Here is a 25,714-nt window from a genome sequence, read left to right on the forward strand (position 1 = left end):
TGGATGTCCCCAGGGTAATGAGGGAGGGGTCACCTGAGCCCTTTTTGAACTGTGGCTGCTGGCCACGTCTCCAAAGTCCCCTGCACTTCAGAGTCATTAGCTCATTCACTGCTCACATCCTTCAACCAGTCCAGAAGGGTGGGGGCAGGGGGGCTGGAGCCATTCCTCCCTCACCCTGCTCTTGGGAAGAGATTGTTCCAGATTGTTCTCTGGCTGGGGAGAAGCTGGCACGGGCAAGTTTTAGGATCTCAGGGATCCCAAGGTGGGAGGCAGTCCAGTCAAGCACATGATGGGGAGTCAAATCAGCCTCTGTTCAAATCCTGGCTCTGCTGTGGGTCCTTGGGGGAGTCAAGTAACCTCTCCTAGCTGCAGTCTCCTCCTGTGGAAAATGCGGACAACAGAGCGGGCCCTTACAGGGTTGCAGTGAGAAGCAGTCGACATGATGCAAGTAAAGCCCCCAGCGCGCAGCTGGCACCTATGAGATGCTGTTGCTCTCATTATGGAGGGAAAAATGGATGTCAAGAAGGGAAGGACTGGCCTGGGGTCACAGAGTTAGGCCCTCCAGTGAGTCAGAGCACCCTCTTCTCAGCCCCATGGCAAACGCTGAGCACCTACTGTCTGCACCCCAGCACCTACGGAGCACTCTATAGTCACCCCCATCCCTACTAGGATTGCTCCCCTCTGCTCACTCCTGTCCCAGCCTGCAAGGCCTCGGGTCTGGGGCTGGGGAGGGGAGAGGGGTGGGGACCCCCAGGCGCGGGAGGGCAGGTCAGCTTTGGGGCGGGTGCGATGGGAGCCCAGAGGAGAGTCTCCGTGGCACTTGTCCTCCCTCTCCCTCGGGAAAGGGCAGCGGTGGCGGCCGGGTCAGGGCTGCGCGGCGGGGAGAGAGGCTGCGTGCGAGCCTGGGGCTGAGCACAGTGGGGCACGGAGAACCCCGCTCGGGCTCCGGCACAGGCGAGAGGGTGGCAGCGCGGGTCGGCGAAGGCCCGCGGGCCGGGTCATCGGGGGTGGGGGCGGCGAGGGGGCGCCCTCCGCCCCTCACCCCGCCCCCGCGCCTCTCCCCGCAGCGGGGGCGCCCCGCCCCTCGGGCGCCCGACGTGGACGCGGCCGCCGCCGACGCCGCCGCGCGGGAGTCGCTGTCCGCGGAGCCGACATGCAGGCGGCGCGGGGCGGCACGGGGCGGCCGGGCCGGGCGGGCCGCGGGCCGGAGCGCCAGCGCGAGCGGCTGCCGCACGCCGGAGCCGCCGCCATGCACCCCGGGCCGCCCCGCGCCGCGCTCCGCCTGTGGCTGGGCTGCGTCTGCCTCGCGCTGGTGCAGGCGGGTAAGGGGGTCCGGGCGCGGGGCGCGGGCGGGCATCTTCGGGTCCCTTGTTTGCTCCCTGGGGACCCCGTCTCAGGCCCGCTCACAGCTCCCCTCGCCCCACGCCCCAGCCCCTTTCCTGCCTGCTTGACCCCCAGACCCGACCTCCAGCTCTCAAACCCCTTCCCACCACCACTGCCCTGGGATCCACGGTCTTGGGATTCCCCAGCCCCCTCATCCCATTGCCCTGACCCCAGGCCTTTCCTTCAGGAGCCCTAGCTCCTTTCTCTGGCCCAGGGAGCAGCTGAGGACACCGGTCCCCCCACCTTGGGCCTCCCTCCTTGACCCAAAGCCCTGCAGGCCAACTCTGCAGGTCGAGCGGGATGGGGTCCCACTGTGTGAGGGGGATGGGGACCGGCACCCGAGGGCACGGGAACAGGTGGGGTGGACCCCGAGCCTGGAGTCTGGCCTGCCCCCTGGGGCCTGGCCTCCTCCTCACCCCGCCCCTCCTGACGCCCTGTCCCCGTCCCTTCTGGCTGCTGCCACCTTGCTCATCTCTCCTCCGACCCAGCTCTCCTTGGCTGCTCAGTGCTGTCTCCCTGCTTCTGTCCTGTGTCTGTCTCTGATACCCCACTTGTCTGTTCTCTGGTTCTGTGTCTGCTGCCCCTGTCTGTGACCCTCTGTCTCTCTCTGCCTCCACGTCTGTCTTTGTCTCCCCAGGCCCCAGACCTATGAGGTGAGGGGTGAGGCTCAGGCTTAGGTCTTCTTCCCCTTTAAGCGCCTGCCTCTTGGGGGATACAGAAGCTGTGTGAGTCCGCTGCCCCTCTCCTAGAAAGTTCTTCCTTCCCTGACCCCCACCATCCTCATCACCCTCCTCTCATCTGGTCCCCTTTGTCCTCTCCTCCCATCCAAGAGGCCCTACTCTGTTCTCTTGACTCCACTGAGGGGCCGTGCTCTGAGTGACCCCATCTTCCTCTGCCGCCTTCCCACCTGCCTCTTGGGGCTGGAGGGGTGTGGAGAAGAGGCCTTTCCCCAGGCTTCATCCTGCCTGGGTCTCCACAGTACTGGGGCTTCTTTTCTTGGTCCTCACTCCCATCCCAGGGCTCACCCAGCTAGGCTCTTCTCGACCTCTGGGTCTTTCTCCTTCCCTCAAGGTCACTCACTTGACAGTGCAGTTCTGTAGAAAGAGCACTGGACTGGGGAGCCTTCTGATTGCTTTGCACCAGACTAACCTTGAGCTCCTGCAGCCCGGCCACCTATGTCTCCCCCATGCCTGTCTCCTCACCTCTCATTCCTCCTCCTTTAGACCTGGCCCTGGCCCGGGCTCATCAATTTTAGCTTGAAACCTAGTGGGGCCAGTTGTGGCCAGCAGGGGTTCCCACCCTGTTTACAAGGAGCCTGGGGCCTCTCAGGCCTGGCTCTTCAACCACTAAGGAACTGAGACCCAGGTGCCAATCCCACTGGAAGGCCTGGGTTTCTTCCTTCCCACCTCATGGCCATTCCCAGGTTATCTTGTCATACTGACGAGACCATGGGCCTGGGCCTCACGACAGGGGGTGCTCAGGCTCAGGTGCCTCCCCACCCCCAGATAGCCCCTCGGCCCCAGTGAATGTCACCGTCAGGCACCTCAAGGCCAACTCTGCAGTGGTGAGCTGGGACGTCCTGGAGGATGAGGTCGTCATTGGATTTGCCATCTCTCAGCAGGTAACCCTTGAGGGTCCCTGGGAGGGAAGAACACATCAAGATAGAAGTGGTGGACGGGGGAGGAAGGGGTGCCGAAAGAGAAAGGAAAAAGGAACGAGGAGCAAGAGAGATGGCCAGAAAGCTGCACACGTGGCTGGGAAGGGAGGCCCCAGAAGGGAATCCTTTGGTTGGAATCTGGGAATTAAGGGCATGATTTTGATCTTAAACAGATCTGAGTTTAGGACCTTGCTCCAGTTCTTGCTAGTTGTATGGCCTTGGACAATTTCCCTAACTTCTGTGAACCTGTCTCCTTACCTGTAAAATGAAGATATCAATACCTACCTGCAGAGGTGATGGGATGCTTGAGTCAGATTGTGGATGTCCGGGGTTTAACATGGTAGCCAGGTGAGGCCTTATCACCGCCGGAGAGGTGGACAGACGTGGGGTGGGGGCCTGGGCACTGAAACCTGGGGCCCGGCTTTTGCTCCACAGAAGAAGGACGTGCGGATGCTGCGCTTCATCCAGGAGGTGAACACCACCACCCGCTCGTGCGCGCTCTGGGACCTGGAGGAGGACACCGAGTACATCGTGCACGTGCAGGCCATCTCCATTCAGGGCCAGAGTCCGGCGAGCGAGCCCGTGCTCTTTAAGACGCCACGGGAGGCTGAGAAGATGGCCTCGAAGAACAAAGGCAGGCCCGGGCCACCGTTAGCAAGGGAGGGGGTGCGGGGAGGGGCGGTCAGGGCTAGCGCGGCGGGCGGCTGGAGGAGAGCGTGAGCCCCCCATCCTCCCCCAGCCCCTGCTGCCTAGCCAAGCAGCCCCTGAGAGAGGGAGGCCCACTCTGGTCCCCCAAGCTATGGGATACAAACTTTCAGCTCTGGATTAAGTCTAGTCGGTGCCACCCAAGTAGCCATCAGCATGTTCTAGAATCTCTTTTTGTTAGGTGTGTGGGCACCTGTAGAAATAAGCCCTTAATATTTTGCACTTGGCCCTAGAAATGTGGCTGGCAGGGGCCCAGGGAGTCCTGGAGCTATAGTGTCTCTCTCCACACAGATGAGGTGACCATGAAGGAGATGGGGAGGAACCAACAGCTGCGGACGGGCGAGGTGCTGATCATCGTCGTGGTCCTGTTCATGTGGGCCGGTGAGTCTGGCCCCAAGCCCTTCTTCACTTCACCTCGGGGAAGTGGAGGACCCTCACCAGACCCTTTACTCACAGAAACGAAGGGTGAGGGGCTTGGAGGCAGTGAGAGGACTTAGGAGCCTAAGTTCTGCTCTGGGGGCCAGATCGGATCCCTTCTCTAACTGACCTCTCACCAAAAAAATAGCAGTTCAGTAGCTGCCTCGTAGGATTATATGAGTGAGTGCCCTCCCTAATGAATGGCCAAAGCCCCTGGCCTTCCAGCCCTGGCTGCAGCAGCCTCTCCGTATTCTTCCGGGTTGCTGTGCCTCCAGGTGCTTCAGGCCTGGGCAGCTCAGGCTTGGGACACCCTCTTAACCCACTCATCCTTCTTGACACAACTCGGAGACCGCCTGCGTGAAACCTCCCCAACCCATCCATTAGAATGTTCTCCTGCCTCGATGCTCCCGCGGCACCCTGTGTGCTCCTCTCTAAATTTAGCCCTTCTTAGCTAAGTTAGTTGGGTTCCTGTCTTTCTCTTTTCCCACTTGTCTGTGAGCTCCCTGGGGATAAAGACCATCACCTTTGTACTCAACTCAACCAGAATTTACTGAACAGCCACTCCATTCCAGAGAGTAGTGCTACAGTCGTGACTAAGAAGAGCCATGTGCTTGTAAGAAGTCTGGGAGACGCCAGGCCCGTACTTAACAATAATTCAACGTGATGGGTGCTCTAATAGCACCATGTATGGGAGCAGAGGACGGGGAATGAATTAATTCTGGGGCTAGGAGTAGAAATCAAGAAAAACACAGAGAGGAGGTAAATGGGGATTGAGCTTTGAAGGATGAGTAGGAGTTCACCAGGCAGCCAAAAAAGGAAGGGTATTCTGGGCATGGTGTGTTCAAGAAGGAAGTTAAGCTCAGTCTGACTCTGCAGCTGCGACCCAAGAGAGAAGATAGAAAGTGAGGGGTAAAGGATGTTGAGGCTGTCAAGTGGACTGGAGTCCTTCTTGAGGGAATTAAACACCATGTCGAAGTTATATGAGCATCGTGGTTGAGAGGACAGCCTCTGTTTTAGAAGCATATGGAAAAATAGGTTCCGTAGACACAAAGAAAAGCAGACACTTGAAAAAAAAAAAGCTGGAAAAACAAAGGATTGTACAAAAGGGGAGGTTTGCTTATGGTGCATTATTAGTCTTGGCACAGACAGTATTCACATCATTGTAACAATATAGAATAGTGAATTAACTCGAAATTGTGAGGTAATTCTGCTAGGATGATGAGAAAGGTAGTAGAGGGAGTGGTTAGGCTCTATATGCCATGGTGGGACGTCAACAGATAATCTCTAAAACAGATCAGGTAATAGCACTATAGAGTTTCCTGTTGCCTAGTGGTTAGGATTCTGGGCTTTCACTGCTGTGGCCCGGGTTCAATCTCTGGTCGGGGAACTAAGATCCTGCGAGCCGTGTGGCGCAGACAGAAAAGAAATAGCACTATAAATCAAGTATAGAGGTAAAAATGGGGAAAACACCTACGAGAGTTGGAGGTGGTTGCCTTAATACTATAGGACTTGCAAAAAATATTAGTTTGATAGCGATAAACATTTAGGAGAGTGCAGGCCCTGGAATGCACACCCCCATTCCACCGTGTGACCTTGAGTGAGTTATCTAAGCTCTTCATCACTGCCCTTCCTCGTAACCTGGGGATGGTAATAACCAGTGCTCTCAGAGAGCTATGAGGGCTCAGTGAGATGGAATGTCAGGGCCCAGCACAGGGCCTGGCACATGCTAGACAAATGCTATTGTTTCTCTTTGCCCTAAAGGAAAGGGGAGCCCTCTGAGGTTTAAAAGAAGGAAAGGGAGGAGACACGATCAGAAGCATGTTGTAAGAAGATCAGCCCAGCAGCAGTGAAGGGGCTGGTGGGGAAGGGGACAGGTGGACACAGAAGCCAGAGGCCAGAGGCAGCCTCTTGCAGTAGTACTGGGCTCCAGATGGTGAGAGGCCATCTGGAGCCCGGTACCCACAGGAGCTCAGCCTGGTCTAGTGGGCATGAAGTGGAGGGGCAAGGACTGGGGCTCTGGCCTCTGACTGCTCTCCCTTGTCCCCTGCAGGCGTCATCGCCCTCTTCTGCCGCCAGTATGACATTATCAAGGACAATGAACCCAATAACAACAAGGAAAAAACCAAGAGCGCATCAGAAACCAGCACACCAGAGCACCAAAGTGGGGGCCTTCTCCACAGCAAGGTGAGGGCAAAACCTGGGCCTGGATGGGGGCCCCGTGGCTGGCACCCTGGTAGTCCCTGGGCTGCAGAAGGGGTCAGCTTGGGGACTACCAATGGGGCCTGGCATGGCTGCAGCTGGACAGAGCCAAGCTTGGCCGCTGCCCGTGTGACACAGGGGACACTGCAAATTGATTTTGGATCCTCTCCTTTTGCAGGGTGCCAGGAGCCAGTAGGGGTTTAAAAAGAGGGCAGTGAGTGGGGAGGGCAGAGCTCCCAGTAGGTGTGGGACAGCAAGAGTAGGGGTTCTGGGCTCATTCATGCTCCTGCTGTGCTGTATGACCTTGGGCATGTACTTCACCTCTTTGTACCTTCATTTCCTTTTCTGTAAAACAGATATGAAAACCTTTTCAGTGCTTGCTTTGAGCAGCTCAGAAGAGAGACATAGAGAACGGAAGAGAATCTCATGGTTCTGACGATGATTATCCAACAAACAAACATCTGGCTCTCTCTACATTTCCTCCTTCCTCCATCTCCTTACACCCTCTGGCTTACTGTCCTCTCTCTTGGCTTCTCTCTGGCGCTCTCCTGAAGCCTCTTATTAATCCACCATCTCCAGAAGCACCTCAGCAATGTCAGTGGCTGAGGCTACGCTCAGAGGCAGATCTGCAGGATGTGAGAGAACCAGCCAGCGGGATGCTCGGCTAGGGCCCCGGACCCAGTCCTGGCCACTCAGCTGAGTGAAGCTAAAGGCTGGGTTTGAGAGGCAGAGAGATAAGACATCCAGGCAGGGCTCCTCCTTTCCTTCCACCTGAGAACAAGAGCCTGGCTTTTAGGCTGCAGCCCTGCTGCTCCCTTCCTTCTGGTGTCTTCTCCCTGTTTCCATCCTTGCAAGAAGTCTGTTCAATTTAGCCCTGGCCGCTTCTCTCATTTTTTTTTCCTCCCAGTTTCCAAACAAGCCCTCGGTGAACATCATCGAAGCATGACTGCCTGTCTGCAGGGAGAAGGATTTCATTTTTCTTCTCTGCTGGTCCCCAGGTCCATGGGCACAGGGAGAAAGAGGACTACCATGGGGGGAGGCACAGCTAGCTGCACAGTTCTCCCTCTGCCCCCCCATCCTAGTCTGGTGAAGAAGGCTGAACTGCAAACCCCAATTCTGCAAAAAATAAGCCACAAAACTAAAAGGCCTGGCCCTGTCCTGGAAAAGGCAAAGCTGCGTGAGACACAGCCGTCTTTCTGCCTCCTCGCCTCTCCTGGACTGGCTTCCTCTTTGAGAAAATGCACAAAGCTCCTGGGAGATGACAAGCACCTAGACTGACAGAAGCTGTGTCTTTCAGGGAAGCTGTGGGGCTGCCTGCCGGGCAGGGGCCTGGCGGCCATCAAGCCTTTGCTGGATCCAGCCATCAGGGACTTGTTTGTGGCGCGATGCACAACTTTGCGAGTGTGTAAGATGTTATCTGTTCTGTCTCTTTTGGAAAACACAACCGAAGGGCTTCACTCCAGAGGGCAGAGGGATTCCCCGAGCTGGTTGCCTGTGTCCTTTGTCTTCTTTGGCCCTTATTTTGACTGTAAGATCATCAGTCTGGGGTCTGAAGGAGACAAAGTGGGAAAGAGACCTGGAAGGTACTGGCCCCATTTCTTTAGGAAAAGTCTCTTGGAGTTGCAACAGTGCTGGCTTGCACAACTGAAAAGGTACATCCACCTGGGACAACCTGGGGGCTGCTAAATCACCCCCTCTGGGGTGGACGCTGCTGGAAGGCGGGCCCGAGCCATTCACCATGGACAGTCAGAGCAGTCCTGACCTCTGGGGTCTCCATATCTTGCCATCTCATCCAGCGTTCGTGAAAGCTACCCAGGGTCCTCATGTCCTTCCCTAGAGCCTGAGTGGTGTGAGGTGACAGGTCTCTCCCTCCACTGCCTCTTTCTGGTTTAAAAAACAAATGGTGCTTGCTAAGGAAGGCAGATCCTTCCCTAGGACTGACAAGTTGCGGCTGCTGAATGCCTGCATAGGAAGAGACGGACCTCTGCGTCTTCCATTCGTGGCTAAGGACGACAGTGTGGGCGACTGCGCTTGGCACAAGCCTGGCACGCAGTCGGCGCCCAGTGAGTACCTGCTGAACTGAATGAGAAGCGCGGTGACCCTCAAGCCAGAGAGCTGAAAGCCATTCCCCAGTGACCGCCCCTGCTTTGCGGTCTACAAGAGCTCTCGGGGCTGGGGCAGCTGCCACTCTGCTTTGCCCGAGTGTGGAGCACAGAGAGGGAGGAGAGACAGGGTGAAAGGCAGATGTCAGCAACACTAAGGGCTTCCTCATGGGAGGGCATGAGGCTCCACTCATTGTCTTGTGACTTCCATCCCTGCTGAATGGGGCTGCAAGGCCAAGGCTCCTTAGGGGAGAGGTCCTTACCTCTGATCCAGTTAGAGCAATAACCACTTTTTAAATGTAAAATAAAAAGACATATGAAAAGGCACATCCTCGTCTTCTGGTAAATGCCCAAGTGTTGCCCTCTTTTTCTGGCAGTTGGCAGCAAATCAGGACGTGTGGAGGAGGGAGTCAGTTCTCTCCATTTTGGCCTGCAGCTTCTTAGGGACAAGCCTGCCAGCCAAGCTGGAGTTGGAAGGGAAATCTCTAACAGATGGGGGTGCACGTGTAAGAGGAGAAAATAGTTGCTCTATCATCCCATTACTGAGCCCCCCCCCCCAAAACCGAGCTTGGGCTGCCTTACCGCATAGGTATGCAGGCTGGAGCTCAGTTTTTAAAACAAAGGGTTTTCCCCTCTGGATAGGGTTGGTGCTTTTCCTGGCCAAAGGGAATGCAGTCCTGCTTCTCCCAGCATGAAGGGGAAGTAAAGCGGGACTGCAGAAGCTGCCTGCTGCAGCTCAGGATTCACAGCATGCTGTTCGGGGATGTTAAAGGAACATCACTCTGATCCCGCAGCAGGCTGAAAGGTAGAGGAATGATGCCATTAGCCAATGAGCAAACCAGTAAATGGGGCACCTTGAACATTTCTGTCCAGAGCCGGGAGGAGCTTAGGAAATGTCAGGTGAGTGGGGCTTAGGGTAGGCTGTTCTGGAAGGTTCTGAGAGCAGAGGGGAGCAGGTCTTACAGGCTGGGTGGGAGAGTGGGTAATCGATTAGCACGCAGAACTGCCAGCCAAACCTCAGAGAGGTACTTCCCAGGTCCTCTGTGCCTGTTTAGTGCCAGATGATGGAGAAACTCCAAGTCAGCATCAGGTATAAACAGCTGTCAGTGGGGTCCAGGGAGTGCCGCTAATGGGAGTTTGCTGTCTTTACCTTATCTGTGCCTGTAGCACATCATCTTAGGGAATGAGGGGAGTGGAGTGAACAACACGCCTCACTAAACACCATTCCCTTTAATCACCTCCCTAAACCCCCAAGTTCTACAACTGAACTCTTCCCGAATCAACTAGTGACACAGTGGAAGCCTACGGCTGTGACTTGGGCCGTGGTCCTTTCTTCACCCCTCACTTAGATCTGCAGATTCCCCACAGCTTGGGAAGGGCTCAGGCAAGTTGTCTGAGACTGAGAGACCTGCCCTGCAAGACCACAGCAGGTCTGTGGGAGGAACGGTGGACTGAGGCAGGAGACCCTCAGGCCAGTTACTTCTCTGATGGGGCCCTGGGCTCCTTATCTGTCAAAAACCAAGGGGTAAGAACAGAGGATTCCCAGACCCCACCCACCACCTAGAGTAGGAGCCAAAGGGTTTCCTTATGGGACAGGAGACAGACCCCGGGGTCTACGGAAAGGAAGGAGGACTGGTGTTTCTATGAGGCACGAGTCTTTCCTCTCTCCAGTCGTCCCCTCAACCCCAGCTTTTCAGCGTAGGCCTCCTTTCGAACCCACTTGTATGATCTCTAGTTCAACCCTTTACAGAAATATTTAACATCTCACCACCCCAGTCACGTAATGTTTCAGACTTCTACTTTCTCACCCTCTATAAACCTATTTGACAGACTTTGGATTTTGCTTTTAAAAAGTAGCCTCCAAGAACAAAATGCTTTTGTAAATGGGACACCCCACCCCCCAAGCTCCATCGGTACAATACTCCCAAACCCTCAAATGTTATTTGAAGCCGAATTGAAGGAGATCTTTGTATACAAATAATTCCTTAGTGATACAGCATTTCAGGACTAGATGGCTTTAAAGGTTGTCCAAAAGATTACATTCCACCGCTTCCCAATGGGTGCTGGGAGGGTCAGATTTTTCTGTCTGTGGCATGTTCCAGTTGTCATAGGGGGAAGACAGGTGGGGAGGAGTGACAGGGCGGGAGCTTTTAATTAAGGAATTCCACCGTTGGCCAGTTGATACTTCCTGTGACAAGTGGACATTTTTTTCCTGACAGGTGCTCTGGCCTACAAAACAAGCATACCCTAGAATCAGCTTAGGAATAATTGTTTTCTCTTAGAAAAGCAGGAAACTCTTTCTAGTTTTAGGTGGTTGGGACTTTTTCTTCCCGTAAAAGTTCACAACAGGCTGTTTAGAGAATGAGCTTTTAGAGAAGGTCCATTTCTCCTCCTCCTCACTTCTCCACAACATAAAACGAACTGAGGGTAAAGGACGCCACCAGCTCAGAGAATCCAGCCTAGTCTCTGAAACCTTTGAGGCCTACAATAACACATTGCTAAAAAGGAAATAAGCAATTACTGGACAAAGGAACACCTACACCTGAGAGGACAAAATGGATATGTGTATGTATAGGTCAAGGGACCCTCGGATTCAGACAAGAATATTAAACAGCTGAGTATTTAGAAAATTTATATTGAGGCTTTCACCTGGACTGTAGGCTACATGTTAAAAACTTACAGGACAGGGCTTCCCTGGTGGCGCAGTGGTTGAGAGTCCGCCTGCCGATGCAGGGGACACGGGTTCGTGCCCTGGTCTGGGAGGGTCCCACATGCCGCGGAGCCGCTGGGCCCGTGAGCCATGGCCGCTGAGCCTGCGCGTCCGGAGCCTGTGCCCCGCAAAGGGAGAGGCCACAAAAGTGAGAGGCCCGCGTACCGCAAAAAAACCCCACAAAACTTACAGGACAGCAGGACAGAGAAGCCTATCCAAGTATGTTGCTACTTAATGTCTCAGCACAAGCTGAGACTGTAAAGCATTGGCTAATACAGGTGACAAGCTCTTACTGCCTTCCTTTTCATCTTTGCTCCTGGGGTGAGTCTAAGAAGCTTCGGTTCACAAAAGTGATCTAACGCTGTCTCCCACATCTACCCACACTTATCCAACCTTCACCCCAGGTTCTAGGAACAATTTCTGGAGAACTTGGGTTAAGAACAACTATCAATTCTGGTTTCTCACATCACTTTCAAAGGGAGAATGCCCAGGTAGCTCAGTTTCTTCCTTATCAGTGCTGGCTCTGGAGAGGCAGAGAGACACAGGGGTCAGCCATCAGCCACAGGAAGGAATGCGAGGCAGTGTCTGTGTGATGGGGCTGAGCCATTTTCCCCCACTGCAAAAACAGCAGCACAGTGATATTTAAGGCTCTCCCTATGTCACGCTCCTGATGTGCACTATATGTAGCTGCTAATCCCAATCAATTTCAACATTTCTTAACTGCTGGAACGCCTTTCTTAACACTGTAATTTACCCTCAAAAGAACAGGGAGCACACACCCTCGCCTCCCCGGTACCACATTCTACTAACTGCCGCCCCTCCCACACCCCACTAACCTACCTGCACAAAGAAGGAAGAAGCCCTCCTTCAGAGCCCGCAATAGACGGCCACGGTACATAAGCCACCGACAAGAACTTTTATTTCTTTGCAATGACATTAAATACAACTGCTACAAGGAGAAATACATGATAAAGAGGAGGCACCAAACTTCACTTTCATAATTGATCCTGACAACAACCAAAGTAAACTGGGGCCTGCATTAGATGCAAAACTAAGGTTATTTCAGGCTCTTTATATACAAGTAAACTATGTAAACAGCACATTCCTACTCTGCATTGTCAAGACCCCCGTGGCGAGAATGTCATCACAGATAAAGAAAGCTAGGTAGGCAGTTAAATGCACACAACGCTTATGTAAATAAAACACGGCAAGAATTCTACATGAAAATTAGACTTAGAGGCCAACACTAAATGTGAGATATGTAGCTTTTAAAAACAGATTAAAACTCCAGATTCTACCCACTACCGTCTTTAAGGTGAACATGCCTGATAATGAGTTTTCTTTGGCTTTGTTTTTCTTCTTAAAGAATACCATGTTAACCGCTAGGGAACAGTTCTCTCCTCCCCCAGTCCAACAGATTTAATTAAGCTGCTAAAGCTTGAAAAACAGAATTATCTGAGCAAAGAGGAAATGTGATTGTCACATTTTCTCGTTAACCCATCACTCATTTGATTTGGCAAAGGCGATGCTCCCATTACACATCAGTCTTAAACCCTCCTGTACCAGGGAGGCAGGAACATGAGTCTTAGACTTTTGCCTAAGCAAAAGGCTGTCCCTTTACTCCTTGGCTATCTGTGGGGAACAAGACAGCTGCAATGCTAATTATTCCAGCAACAATTAATTCTAACTATGCTATAGTTCCAAAGGTGGATGTTTGTCCCACTCCATCATACTAATTTACGGAAACCTGGAGAAGTGACTGATATAGGAAATGCCAACTGAAATAACAGATTTTGACTCTTGCCTTTGAACAGAACTTCTCCTTTGCATTTTGGTCCCAGACTCTAAACCAGATGTCGAAGGAAAAGAGAATCCTTGACTGGATAGAAATAGTTAACACTTAGGGATATCCATCTAAGTTTACTGGTAACTATGACCAGGTTTCTCCCAAATCAGTTTCTAAAGCAGGGCAGGATGTTTAAGATGGGTTACTTGCATACAAAGATGGGGCTGATGGAACAACAAAACCAGACAGAGGCAATGAGCCCAGTATCACAGGCTGTGTGCTATAGCAACTAGGTACAACCGTCACACAGAGTGAACAACAGCACAAATGCCAGACTGCAAAATCTCCCAATAGATGTCTAGAGCTGTCTGTAAAGAGAATAACAAACTAAGACATCCATTAAGATAGCTGCATATAGCATTACCCTTAAGATCCGGTAATGCTTTGTGCACAGGCTTAATCAAAACTATTTTAGATTCACTTTAGTAGTTTTGTAAAACTGTACATCAGAGGTTTGACCAAGTAAGGAGATCCTGGATCAAAAGGCACCTCTTATTAACTAATAATGGAGACAAAAGACAGCTTCTCCAAAGTCTCTCCCACAGGATGGAAGCTCACTAACACGTCAACTCATACTTGAACTGGAGTTCAGCAGATGAAACTGAAGACCAACTGACACCTCTCAATAGCACTGCTTTCTGGCCTGTCCTAGAGTCAAGACTCTGGGTGGGTGGCTCTTCAATAAAAAGCACAGTAAGGCTGTTCTTAAGAGGCATATCTATGTCTAACAGGATACAGGAATATGCCAGTAGAGCCCTAAGTTCACTGGGGAAAAAAGAAGGAATATCCTTGAAGAAAGGCAGAGAAGGCAGACAGTCACAAGATCACAAATCAACAGGGGTTGTTAGTCACCAGTCTTCTGTTAGAGTTAAGATGTACAAGATTTGTAAACACTATTGTGCAAAATAAATTTAATGAAGAATGAAAAAAAAAAAGCCAAAAAATAAAGGCAGCTAGTAGGTACAAAAAGAAGAAAAGATTTACACTTCTAATTTGTCCTTTCAACTACTTCAGATGTCCTGGATTACCAACTTTAAAATACTGACAGGTATTCGGAGATTCAAATAAAAAAGGTAAGAGGCGTTGTTAAAAGTGACTTGTATCCATTTATAAGTCATCAGCAATAATTAACACTGGCTTGCAGCCTGATAAAGAATCTCTTCCTCATAGGAGATTAAAAGATGATTTCTTTTGGGCACCAGAAGTAGACTTCACCTCTGCATAGAGGTGGGTGTTTTGCTTGATCCTGGGTGTTTTGACTTAATGCCGGCCTTCAGGCGGCAGCCACCTTCAATTTAAATTAAAAAATTAAAACTATTATCAACTCAACACTGCTTAAATGCATACACACACATAAACAGGAAGGACCTTATACAAAAAATTTCAAGTCAGCAATGGGCATTTCCAAAAGGTGACGAGTTCTTTAAATTAAAATGTTGTGAAAAATAAATTTCAAAATCTACAAAGCACAAAACAGCAGAAGATGAGACGCTGCTCTGGACAGGACCCTGGATAGGGACCTTCACTGCTGATGGGAGGAGACAAATGGACTGTACGGGAAATCTGGTAGACGCTGGAACCGATGGTGGCTTCGCATGTTCTGGTCAACCCACTGAGTCAGACTGTATCTTTGCAGAGACTTCTGTCGGAACCGGGCGTAGTTTCTATCAGCAGAGAGGGAAAATAAAAAGAGGACAGATGAGAGTTTCAGCTGGAATGGTTATTTGTATACAAAAAAGGCCAAGAAAACTATTTAAAGAATACTGTTACTTTTGGAAATTGGATATTCATTTTATATTTCGATTCTCATAATTTTAGAAATTTTATATTATTTTCCTTATATGAAAGTCACACTATAAGTTCTATTTCCTTCCAATTTCCAAAGCCACCTAATTCCCATACAGGTATTATGGTGATATGGTCCATATACATGAATGTTCTAAGAAAACCCAATGTATAATGTATAATAATGTTTAAGCAGGAAAAACCCATTTTCTCCCTCTGGAAACATTTAGAACAGGATCTATATTTTATTGCTTGCATCAGACCTGTACCTCCAACAGGACTTCACTGTCTGACACAGCTCAAGGTTGCTCAGGACACAGCAGTTAAAATTAGAATAAAATTCCCAGAGAAGGTAAGCATCACGTGAGAATCACACTGCAAGTTTAGAAACTGAACAGACTCAAAGTTTCTTGAGAGCCTCCTTTAGTTGTGTACTGGGCTGGGGTTCTGAGCAGGACCCTCTGAGATAATTTCACCCCATTCTCAACTCCAGCTTGTCCTAATAACCACCTGGGAAGCTTTAATGTAAAGATATAGATTCTTGGCCCCTCTCTCCACCCTTAGACTTAATAACTTAGAATCCCTTGAGTCAAGCCCTGGACATCTGTATTTTTAGACATCTCCATAGGTGATTATGGGGAATAGCCCAGGTTGAAAATAATTTTAACAGTACTTGGTATTTATCTAGCCCTATATGCAAATACTTGCTGAATTCTTTAAACATCTCACACCATTTAATCCTAATGACAATCCTACCAGAAAAGTACTCTCATTAACTCCTTATACAGGATAGGAAACTAAGCCTCAGGTAAAATAACTTCCCCAAGGTCGTAGAGTGGAGTAAGTAGAAGAGCCTGGATTTGAATTCACATCTGACTGCAGAATTTAATAACTATTACACAACACTGCCTTTCCGAGTACTGCTGTCATTTTGGCAACTATAAAGAAAACACTAAGTTTAAAGGCCCTGATGTGGGAGTACGTCTGACATACTTGAAAAATAGCAAGGAGAGACTTCCCTGGTGGCGCAGTGGTTAAGAATCCACCTGCCAATGCAGGGGACACCGGTTCGATCCCTGGTCCAGGAAGATCCCACATGCTGCAGAGCAACTAAGCCTGTGCACCACAACTATTGAGCCTGCGCTCTAGAGCCCGTGAGCCACAACTACTGAAGCCCGTGCGCCTAGAGCCTGTGCACCATGACAAGAGAAGCCACCGCAATGAGAAGCCCAAGCACCGCAATGAAGAGTAGCCCCCGCTCGCTGCAACTAGAGAAAGCCCGCGCACAGCAACGAAGACCCAATGCAGCCAAAAATAAATAAATAAATAAACTAAACAGTATGAAAAACAGAAATAGCAAGGAATCCAGTGTGACTACAGCAGAGTGAGCAAAGTGAATAGTAGAGGAGATGAGGGTGGTGAGCTAACCAAGTCAGCCTAGACCAAAACATATAGGCACTTGTGATCATGGAGATGGGAAGCCACTGGAAAACTCTGTGCAAAGAAGAGAGAATCTGACTTATGCTTTAAAAGAATTTCTCTGGCTGCTTGAGTTGAGAACAGTAGACAGGCAAGGGCAGAAGTAGGGAGACCATTTAGGAGACTTGCAACAATCCAAGTGAAAATGATTGAGAAATGATCAGGTTTTGGATATATTATACGTAGAGCTTATAGAATTTGCTAATGCACTGACTATGGAGTAAGAGAGAAAGGAATCACAGATGACTCCAGGGTCTCTGAATAATTGGATCAAGTAACTGAATAAATCTGTAAAACCACACTACATCAAGAAACCAGAAGATTTCAGGACTAGAAAGGCTCTTTGACATCAATTAGTCCAATATCTTAATTTTACTGTTGTGAGGACCAGAGAAATGAAGTGATTTGATCAAAATCACATAGCTAGTTAAAAAGTGCAAAGCCAGTATTAGATCCCAGGTTTCCTGAATTTCAGTCCAATTCTTATTCTATTATACTATATCACTTCTTTTTCTACCTCTGGAATTAAACAATAATTACAGCCCTACCAAAGCCCTACCACATTTCTCCTGTAGCAAAATTCTACCCTTTTCTTCCTTCTTCTAAACACCCACTCACCGCCTGGTGAGGTCCGAAGGATGCTGCCATTTTGGGTTCTGCATGTGATGAACTTGACCCATCAAGGCACACAGCTCCCCCAAGGTACCTGTGATACAGAGAGATCAGTGGTTAGGAAGCAGCTCAGTGAACTACCGTGTCAGCCTAGGTCAAAACATGTACTTTCAGGGAAGGAGAAAACAGGCACTGGTCCTAATACTATCTATTTATGATTATCACAAGCAGTCAGCACAGAAACTATAAGCCAGAGAAGAGAGCTTGCTCTTGGATGATATGATGATGAAGAAGCAGCAATAATGACAGCCACCATTCATTCATTCAACATTAATTTATTAGCTCCTATAATGTGTGAGAAACTTTACTGGGTCCTAGAATATGGTACAGACAAGACACTGGACCTGCCCAATGAAGTTTATACAGAAGATGGGCAAAAACTTTGCAAAACTGGGCAAAAACCAGTTTCCAAAAACTTTGATATGTAGTGACAGGAGAAATACATGCTGCTATGAGTACAGAGACTGGGGAGTGGGGGTTAGAGAAAGTCCCCTCCAGGGGAAGTAAATTATAAGCAGGGATCTAAAGGATGTATAGACGTTAGTGGGAGGGGTGGGAGGTAGGGATATCCAGTAGAAATAGCTAATATAAAGGCCCAGAGACACAAGACAGCAAAATACATTCAAGAAACAAGAGAAGTTGAGAATAGAAGGCGGGTAGGGGCTTTTTGCTTAGCAAGAAAAATAACTGGAGGCAATTTCTCAAACACCTGGGAGCCAGGCAAGGTGCTAGGCACTATACATGTTATCTTACTAATTCTGAAAAAAATATCTTGTAGGGAGATAGACTTTTTTTTTTTGCGGTACACGGGCCTCTCACTGTTGTGGCCTCTCCCGTTGCGGAGCACAGGCTCCGGACGCGCAGGCTCAGCGGCCATGGCTCATGGGCCCCCCCGCTCCGCGGCATGTGGGATCTTCCCAGACCAGGGCACGAACCTGTGTCCCCTGCATCGGCAGGCAGACTCTCAACCACTGCGCCACCAGGGAAGCCCGGGAGATAGATTTTTATTAAAATCATTTTAGAGATGGGAAACTATGGCTCAGGGAGGTGAACTTGCCTTAAATGATTATTAAACTGGACTAAAAACTGGCTCTTTTTAGATTCCATGCTTTTGCCACTATTTGATAATGCTTATTTTGCACTTAAGGGCTGAGAATTCGGCTGAAGCTCACAAAGCCAAAAATTATGGTTAGAGAGAATAATTCCCCTAGACCAGTGGCTCTCAAATTTTAACATGCATCATAATCAGCTGCAAATATAAAACAGGTTGCTGGGCCCCAACCCCAGTTTCTGATTCTGTAGGTCTGGAGTGGGACATGGGAATTTGCTTTTGTAACAAACGCCCAAGTGATGCTACTGCTGCTGCTGGTCTGGGAACCACATTTTGAAAACCTCTGCCCTAGACAGTGGAGACCCTTCTTTCAGCTGGTTTACATACTTCTCATTATCGTATCTACCCTGCTCTCAGGAACCAAGAGCTGTCAAACTAGGCGACAGACCATCTTTTCATGTTCTGGTAGAAGATATTTACTTAACTTTTAGGACCAGTATAATTTATTTGAAGCCTCAAGAAGCCCAACTCTGTAGAAAAAGTATATACTTTGGAGTTTAGGCAGACTTGAGTTAAAATTCCAATCCAGCCACTAACTAGCTCTGTAACCCTGGGTAAATCATTCCTCTTATCTATGAAATGTGGACAATAATAATATTTTGCTTGAACTTAAATATTAGGGATATAGTACATAAAAGACCTAGCATATCTTCTGGCACTCAGGCAGTGTGCAGTAAGTGGTAGCTATTATTATTATGGTGTTACAGCCTCGGGACTATGTTAGTTTGCAAAGACTCTTCAAAGCCTGTGACAATCAATCACCTATTTATAAGGAAAAAATGCTTATTAAGTGGATCAGTCTACATATAAACTATGACATGCTTTATAACACTCAGCAGAAATTCTCTAACCATAATGAGATGATACTTTTCAGCAAAAATTTATAGATTCATTACATTAAATGTTTCTATGCAGTTAAAATAAAAAAGCACAACCAAGGGTAAAAGAAGACAACTGACAAAATGAAAAATGTACCTGAAACGTATTTGCAAGGGTTTACTGTCCTTATTCTGCAAAGATAAGTCTCCTCATCAAACAAAACAAAAGAGGTCAAGGACATGAATAGGTAATTCTCAAAACTAATACAAGTAATCAATAAACGTAATGAAAAGATGCTCAATCTCACTAATATGGAAATAAAACATATTATCTCACTTCTTGAAAAGGAAATAAAAATCAGAAATGGGTTTTCCTGGGCTTCCCTGGTGGTGCAGTAGTTGAAAGTCCGCCTGCCGATGCAGGGGACACGGGTTCGTGCCTTGGTGCGGGAAGATCCCACATGCCGCGGAGCGGCTGGGCCCGTGAGCCATGGCCGCTGAGCCTGCGCGTCCGGAGCCTGTGCTCCGCAGCGGGAGAGGCCACAACAGTGAGAGGCCCGCGTACCACAAAAAAAAAAAAAAAAAGAAAGAAATGAGTTTTCCCTTTAAGAGAGAAGTAGCTTTTGATTAGAAAATCCCTTGCCTGTTTGATTTGTTAAGCTAAAATCAAAGGTCTCTACTCAAATTCCTTTTCCTTTACCATACTTTCATATCACTAGCATCCCCCTCCCTCTAGCCCCCACAAAAAGGACATTTCAATGGTGAGAAATCAGCTTTCCAAGAATTTCAAGATACATTTTTCTTGCCAAAGCATCACCAAAGGAGGGCTGGCAAGATATGGAAAGTCTGGTGTCCAGTCTCAAATGGGACAAGATTATCTGTAGACCATGTCCTTCAGCTTACTCATCTCTTACCACGTAGACTCTATAAAACTGTCCTGACGATGGAGACTAAAGATATACCTATAAACCTCCTACAAAGAAACCTATTCACTTTAAACTAAAAGAAGAAAAAGACTGATCAATTAGGCCCAATGAGGCTTCAAGTATTCAACTGCTAGGCGTCATAATCTAGCAGCAGCAACTTACATACAGCATTTACCATGTATCAGGCAGTATCCTATGTGCTTTACATATATTAACATATTTATTCCTTACAATAATCCTATGAGGTATTTCCCCCAATTTACAGATGAAGAGGCACAGAGAAGTAATTGGTCCAAGGTTACACAGCTAGTGACAGAGCCCAAATTCCAATAACAGAATACCATCATAGGGTTGAGTTTCCTGAAAAATTTTCTAGGACTGACATTTCACTGTGGGGATTAGAAAGCAAGAATCACATTGCAATATGTCTTGTATATCCAGTTGGTACCTCAGCACAGCGCTGAGTAAACAAAGGCTCAATAACTATTGTCTCGGCTTATGTACCAAGAAATGTTAGTTTTCATTAGCACTAAGAACTTAACTGATGTACCAGGGTAACCTTTATTATTAATAAGGGTTAATGATCTAGAGATAATGGGAGCTAATATTTATCAAGCATTTATTATGTGCCAGGCACTTTGCTAACTGCTTTCCATGTATCTTATCACTTAATCCTAACAACCACATGAGGCAAATACCATTATCTCCATTTTATTCATGAATAAACTGAAGCTTAGAAAAGATACTCATCTATCATCTAGTAAATGGGAAAGCCAGGATTCAAACCCATGTGGGGCTATTAATCCAAAAACCTTATTTCAGCTCATAGCTTCAATCTCTTCTTCCTCCAAATTTAGAGATGCTAACAAGAATAGAAACATTTAAATTTTCTCTTTTCATAGTTTCCAACAGATGGGCTTTCTTGGACCAACAATCAGTACGATGGGTTTATTTTAAGTTGTGGCTAAAAGGTGGTGAAGACTGTCCTTTGTTTTGTGGCTAAGAATGAAATTCATCTAAGAATGAAATTAGGAGGAAAAAACCTCAACATTTCAGAGATGAGATCAGCGGTTCACCGAAACAATCTATAAATATGCAGCTGTTATAAAGGAGGAGTAATAATAATGCTGAATGCTTGCTATGCCAATGGCCCTTCTGACAGGTCTTATACATCACCATACTTTGTACCACATGACCAAGAACAGAGACTCTCTCTGCTGGCTAATGACCTAAGATCTGGCCTGGCACCAACAGGTCATTAAGTGAATCAATCAGATACTCTCCCTTGGAATGTGAATGTGAGCTTTAATAATGAGAACAAGAGAGAGAACAGCACACAGAGGTAGGGCTCTAGGAGAGGACAGACACTTGAGATAGCTAATAGAGAGCAGCAGAAGCATTAGTCATAGAGATAGATAAGATTAGAAGTACCAGAATCACTAACTCAGCAGGGAAAACCTATTGAAAAGGAAACAAAGGCATCCATTTCTGAAGGGGCCTGGCTCTATGGTTGATTCTTTTTATTATGAGGCCAAGCTATGTAGCTGAGCCTCTAATCTTCATCTTTTCCTGTAAATCCTTAAACTCAGTTACTTAAAGGCAATCACAATGTCTTTATTCAATGCAATCAAAAAACTACCTAATACAGGGGAGGGAATGAAGAGGGAAGGAAAGAAAAAAAAATGTGCTACAGGGGTATAGGCTATTGCTTTTACAAAAAGATTAATAGAATAGGAATAGGGAATTCCCTGGCTGCCCAGTGGTTAGGTCTCCATGCTCTCACTGCTGATGGGCCGGGTTCAATATCTGGTCGGGGAACTAAGATCCCACATCCCACAAGTCGCACAGTGTGGTCAAAAAAAAAGGAAAAAAAGATTAAGTAGAAAGCCAGAATGCAAACATCCAGGCCAACAAAAGTGTGATGATCTAGTACAAATCTTGACTGATTTTTTCCATGCATACAAGGCAAAAAACAAAAGAAAGAAACAGGAATTATTATATAACTCATTTCTGCAGTGTTGTATTGTACAGGGGATATTGAACAATGTATGAATGTTCTCAACAGTAATGGCAAATGTAGAAACAGAATTTACATAATCACTGCTGCTTATGGTCTTCAGTAAAAATCAAAGCAGACTTCCACTTCTAATCATAATGAATGGGCATACCTCCACTGTAAGCAACTAGAGACTGGGCAAAATGTATGAAACAACTATATTCAGACTGCTCAGAACTGTAATCCCTAAGGGAAAGGAAACAATTGAGGTGAGACTCAAAACTTCTTATGAGTCTATGAGTTTATAATTTTTCAAGATAAAAAGTTTTTTTTTAATGAAGGCAAAACAAATATAAAATAAGTAAACAAAAGCAGAGAGGCTTCACAACAGCAGACCTGCACTATAAGACACTAAAAGGAGTTCATCAGGAAAAAAGAAAATATGAGATGGAAAGGAATCAAGAGCACTGGAAATGGTAAATATGTGAGTAAATACAAAAGCCCTTTTCTCATTTAAAAAGTGTCTTTAAAAGATAACTGTTTAAAGTAAAAGCAATAATCAGGGACTGCCCTGGTGTTCCAGTGGGTAAGGTTCCGTGCCCCCAATGCAGGGGGCCCGGGTTCGATCCCTGGTCAGGGAACTAGATCCCACGTGTATGCCGCAACTAAGAGTCTGCATGCTGCAACTAAGAGTCTGCATGCCGCAGTGAAGATCCCACGTGCCACAACTAAGACCTGGAGCAGCCAAAATCAATAAATAAATATTTTAAGAAAACAAAAAAATAAAGTAAAAGCAATAATCTATTGAAGAGTTTATAATATATGTATAAAAACAGTAACAAAAAATGGAGATTTGGAAGGGTACTATTGTTAGGGCCTTACAGTATATGTTAAGTGGTATATTATTTGAAGGTAGACTGATTAAAGTTAAAGATCTGTATTGTAAACTATAGAGCAACAGTTCTCAAAGTATGTCCCAGGATCTGTGGGAGTCCTCAACACCCTTCTGAGGCTTCACAAGATCAAAATTATTTTCATAACAGCACTAAGATGTTATTTGTTTTTACTACTTGCAATCTCTCAAAAGTGTACTGGGGAGTTTTCAAGAGGCTACACAACATGATATGGAATGCAGATTCACATATGAGAATCTGGTAGTTTTCTATTAAGCTAGATGTTAAAAAAAATCTGCAAAAATGTAAATCAATGCATTCTTCTCCCTAAACTTTTGGTTTTGTTTTGAAAATTATAGTTATTTTTAATAAAAACATTGTTAACATGCAATGAATTATCTTAAAATATATTAATAAATATTTTAACAATTTACCAGTTATAACTTTTAATATGGTTGCATATAGATAGATACAATGCAAACAAACAAAAACATTTTGGGGTCCTCAATTTTTAAGAGTATGAATGATCTGGAAGAGTGTAAACAAGTCCTGAGACCAGAAACTGTGAGAACTACTACCCTAGAACAACCACTGAAAATAAAACAAAGAGGTATAGGTAATAAGTCAAGCATGGAGATAAAACAGAATACTAAAAAATACTCAAAAAAAAAAAAAACCAGGAAAAGATGAAAGAAGAAACAACGAACATATAGACAAATAGAAAACAAGTAGTAAGATGGTAGATTTAAATCCAACCGATAATTACATTAAATGTGACTGGACTAACACTTGAATTAAAAGACAGATTGTGAGACCGGGGGGAAACAAGACTCAACTATATGCTGTCTACAAGACAACCACTTTAAACATATAGATAGTTTAAAAGTAAAAGGATGAAAAAAACATATCATGCAAACACTAGTCAAAAGAAAGCTTGAATGGCTATTTAAATCAGACAAATTAAACTCTAAAACAAGGAATATTACTAAGAGTAAAAAGAGACAGTTCATAATGATAAAGGGGTCAATTCTTCACGAGGACATAGTATTGCTAAATGTATATGCATCTAATGGCAGCGTTTCAAAATACATGAGGCAAAAATGACAGAACTGAAAGGAGGAACAAAAACATCCACAACTAGGGTTGAAGATATGAACTCTTCTTTTAATGAGAAAATCTGTAAAGATATAGAATTGATAACTACCATCAACCAACAAAACCTTATTGAAATTTATAGAACACTCTACCAACATCAGAATATACATTTTCAAGTACACATGGACCATTCACCAAGATAGACCATATGCTGGCCTATAAAGTAAGCCCCAGTATATTTAAAAGGATTGAAATCACACCAAGTATATTCTCTAACCACAACAGAATTAAACTAGAAATTAATAATAGGAAGATAGCTGAAAACTCCTAAATATTTGGAAATTAAGCAACACACTTCTAAATAACCCACAGGTCAAACAAGAAATCACAAGGGAAATTAGAAATTGCTTTGAACCAAATGAAAATGAAAACACATCAAATTTGTGACATGCACCTAAGTAGCACTTAAAGGGAAACTTGAGACTTAGAAAGGTCTCAAATCAATGACATAAGTTTCCACATTAAAAATCTAGAGAGGGGCTTCCCTGGTGGCGCCGTGGTTGAGAGTCCACCTGCCGATGCAGGGGACGTGGGTTCGTGCCCAGGTCCGGGAGGATCCCACATGCCGCGGAGCGGCTGTGCCTGTGAGCCATGGCTGCTGAGCCTGCGTGTCTGGAGCCTGTGCTCCGCAACAGGAGAGGCCACAACAGTGAGAGGCCCGCATACCACAAAAAAAAAAAAATCTAGAGAACAAGAACAAATTAAAGCCAAAGTAAATGGAAAAGAAATAATAAAGAGAAGAAAAGAAAATAGCCAACAACATAGAAATATGAAACTAAAAACTTACTTTGGGGAAAAAATTAGTAAAATTGATAAACCTTTAACTAGATTTGTTTAAGAAAAAAAAGACAAATTACCAATATTAGAAATGAAACAGTGAACATCACTACAGATCTTACAGTAATTAAAGGAATAATAAGGAAATTTTTAATGAATAATTTTATGCCAATAAATTCATCAACTTAGATAAAATGGACAAATTCCTTGTAAGACACAAATTACCAAGATAAAGAAATTCTGAAAAGCCCGGTATCTATTACATCTGTAGTTACAAACCTTGCCAAAAAGAAAACTCCAGGCTTTATTGGTAAATTCTACCAAACATTTAAAGGAAGAAACAATACCAATCCTGCACAAACTGAGAAACTGAGGAGAAAACAACTCCCAACTAAATTTATGAAGCCAGCATCACCATGATACTTAAACCAGAGGAAGACAGTACATACAAGAAAAATTGAAGACCAATATTCCTCATAAACAAGACATAAAAACCCTTAAAAATACTAGCAAATTGACTAAAGGATAATTCATCAAGACCCAGTGACTTTACCCCAGGAATGCAAGTTGGCCTAACAGTCAAAAAAAAGTAATAAATGTAGTACACTGTGTTACAAAATAAAGGAGAAACACAATATGATCCAAATAAATGCAGAAAATTCATTTGACAAAGTTCATCATTCATTCATGATAAAAACTCCCACCAAACTACAAATAGAAGGGGAACTTCCTCACCTGATAAAAAGCATCTATGATGAATCTACATCTAATATCATACTTAATGTACTAGAGATCCTAGTCAGTGCTGTAAGGCAAGAAATAAAAAAGGCTTATAGATTGGAAAGGAAGAAATACACTGTCCTTATTTGCAGATAAAGTCATGTTAACAAAGAAACTTCTAAGGGGTTTATTAAAAAGTTACCAAAAGTAATAGAAAAACTTAGCATGGTTGTAGGACACAAGGTCAACATAAAAAATCAACTGTATATCTATATGCTAGCAATGACCAGCTAGAAATTGAAAATTAAAAAGTGTCACTTACAATACCATAAAAAAGCATAAGATACTTATGAATTAATTTAA

At 46.1% G+C, this 25,714-nt stretch overlaps 2 protein-coding genes across 12 annotated transcripts in view; one reads left to right on the forward strand and one right to left on the reverse strand.

The window, feature by feature from the left end:
• The first annotated feature begins 1,204 nt into the window (after window positions 1-1,204).
• FNDC5 (fibronectin type III domain containing 5) lies at window positions 1,205-8,800 on the forward strand. Of its 3 annotated transcripts, none has more exons than XM_033422254.2 (6): window positions 1,205-1,322; window positions 2,889-3,004; window positions 3,476-3,674; window positions 4,037-4,126; window positions 6,213-6,346; window positions 6,718-8,800. In XM_033422254.2, exons 1-6 carry the CDS (start codon window positions 1,250-1,252, stop codon window positions 6,721-6,723), a joined length of 618 nt encoding a protein of 205 aa, XP_033278145.2. In that variant the 5' UTR covers window positions 1,205-1,249; the 3' UTR covers window positions 6,724-8,800. The 3 variants fall into 3 exon arrangements, with proteins under 3 accessions (XP_033278145.2, XP_033278144.2, XP_033278143.2); XM_033422253.2 differs by having other exon boundaries at window positions 7,269-8,800; XM_033422252.2 differs by lacking the exon at window positions 6,718-8,800 and having other exon boundaries at window positions 6,213-6,566.
• A 3,275-nt stretch (window positions 8,801-12,075) lies between these two features.
• The window catches only part of S100PBP (S100P binding protein), a 31,733-nt gene continuing 18,094 nt past the window's right edge, over window positions 12,076-25,714 (reverse strand). For 7 of the 9 annotated variants that reach the window (XM_049696416.1, XM_049696418.1, XM_049696423.1 and 4 more), the window contains one exon: window positions 12,076-14,683. In XM_049696416.1, the coding sequence (XP_049552373.1) occupies window positions 14,637-14,683 (47 nt within the window). In that variant the 3' untranslated portion in view covers window positions 12,076-14,636. Of the gene's footprint in view, window positions 14,684-16,901; window positions 16,990-25,714 lie in introns of all 9 variants that reach the window. The other 2 variants (XR_007471080.1, XM_049696425.1) reach the window with 1 other exon arrangement.

Source organism: Orcinus orca, chromosome 1 (assembly GCF_937001465.1).
Source record: "Orcinus orca chromosome 1, mOrcOrc1.1, whole genome shotgun sequence".
NCBI lineage: Eukaryota > Metazoa > Chordata > Mammalia > Artiodactyla > Delphinidae > Orcinus > Orcinus orca.

Coding starts and splice junctions, on each gene's coding strand:
- FNDC5 (XM_033422252.2), top strand. CDS start 1,250: ATGCACCCCGGGCCGCCCCGCGCCGCGCTCCGCCTGTGGCTGGGCTGC. Junction 3,005..3,475: donor GATTTGCCATCTCTCAGCAG/GTAACCCTTGAG, acceptor TTTGCTCCACAG/AAGAAGGACGTGCGGATGCT. Junction 3,675..4,036: donor GATGGCCTCGAAGAACAAAG/GCAGGCCCGGGC, acceptor CTCTCCACACAG/ATGAGGTGACCATGAAGGAG.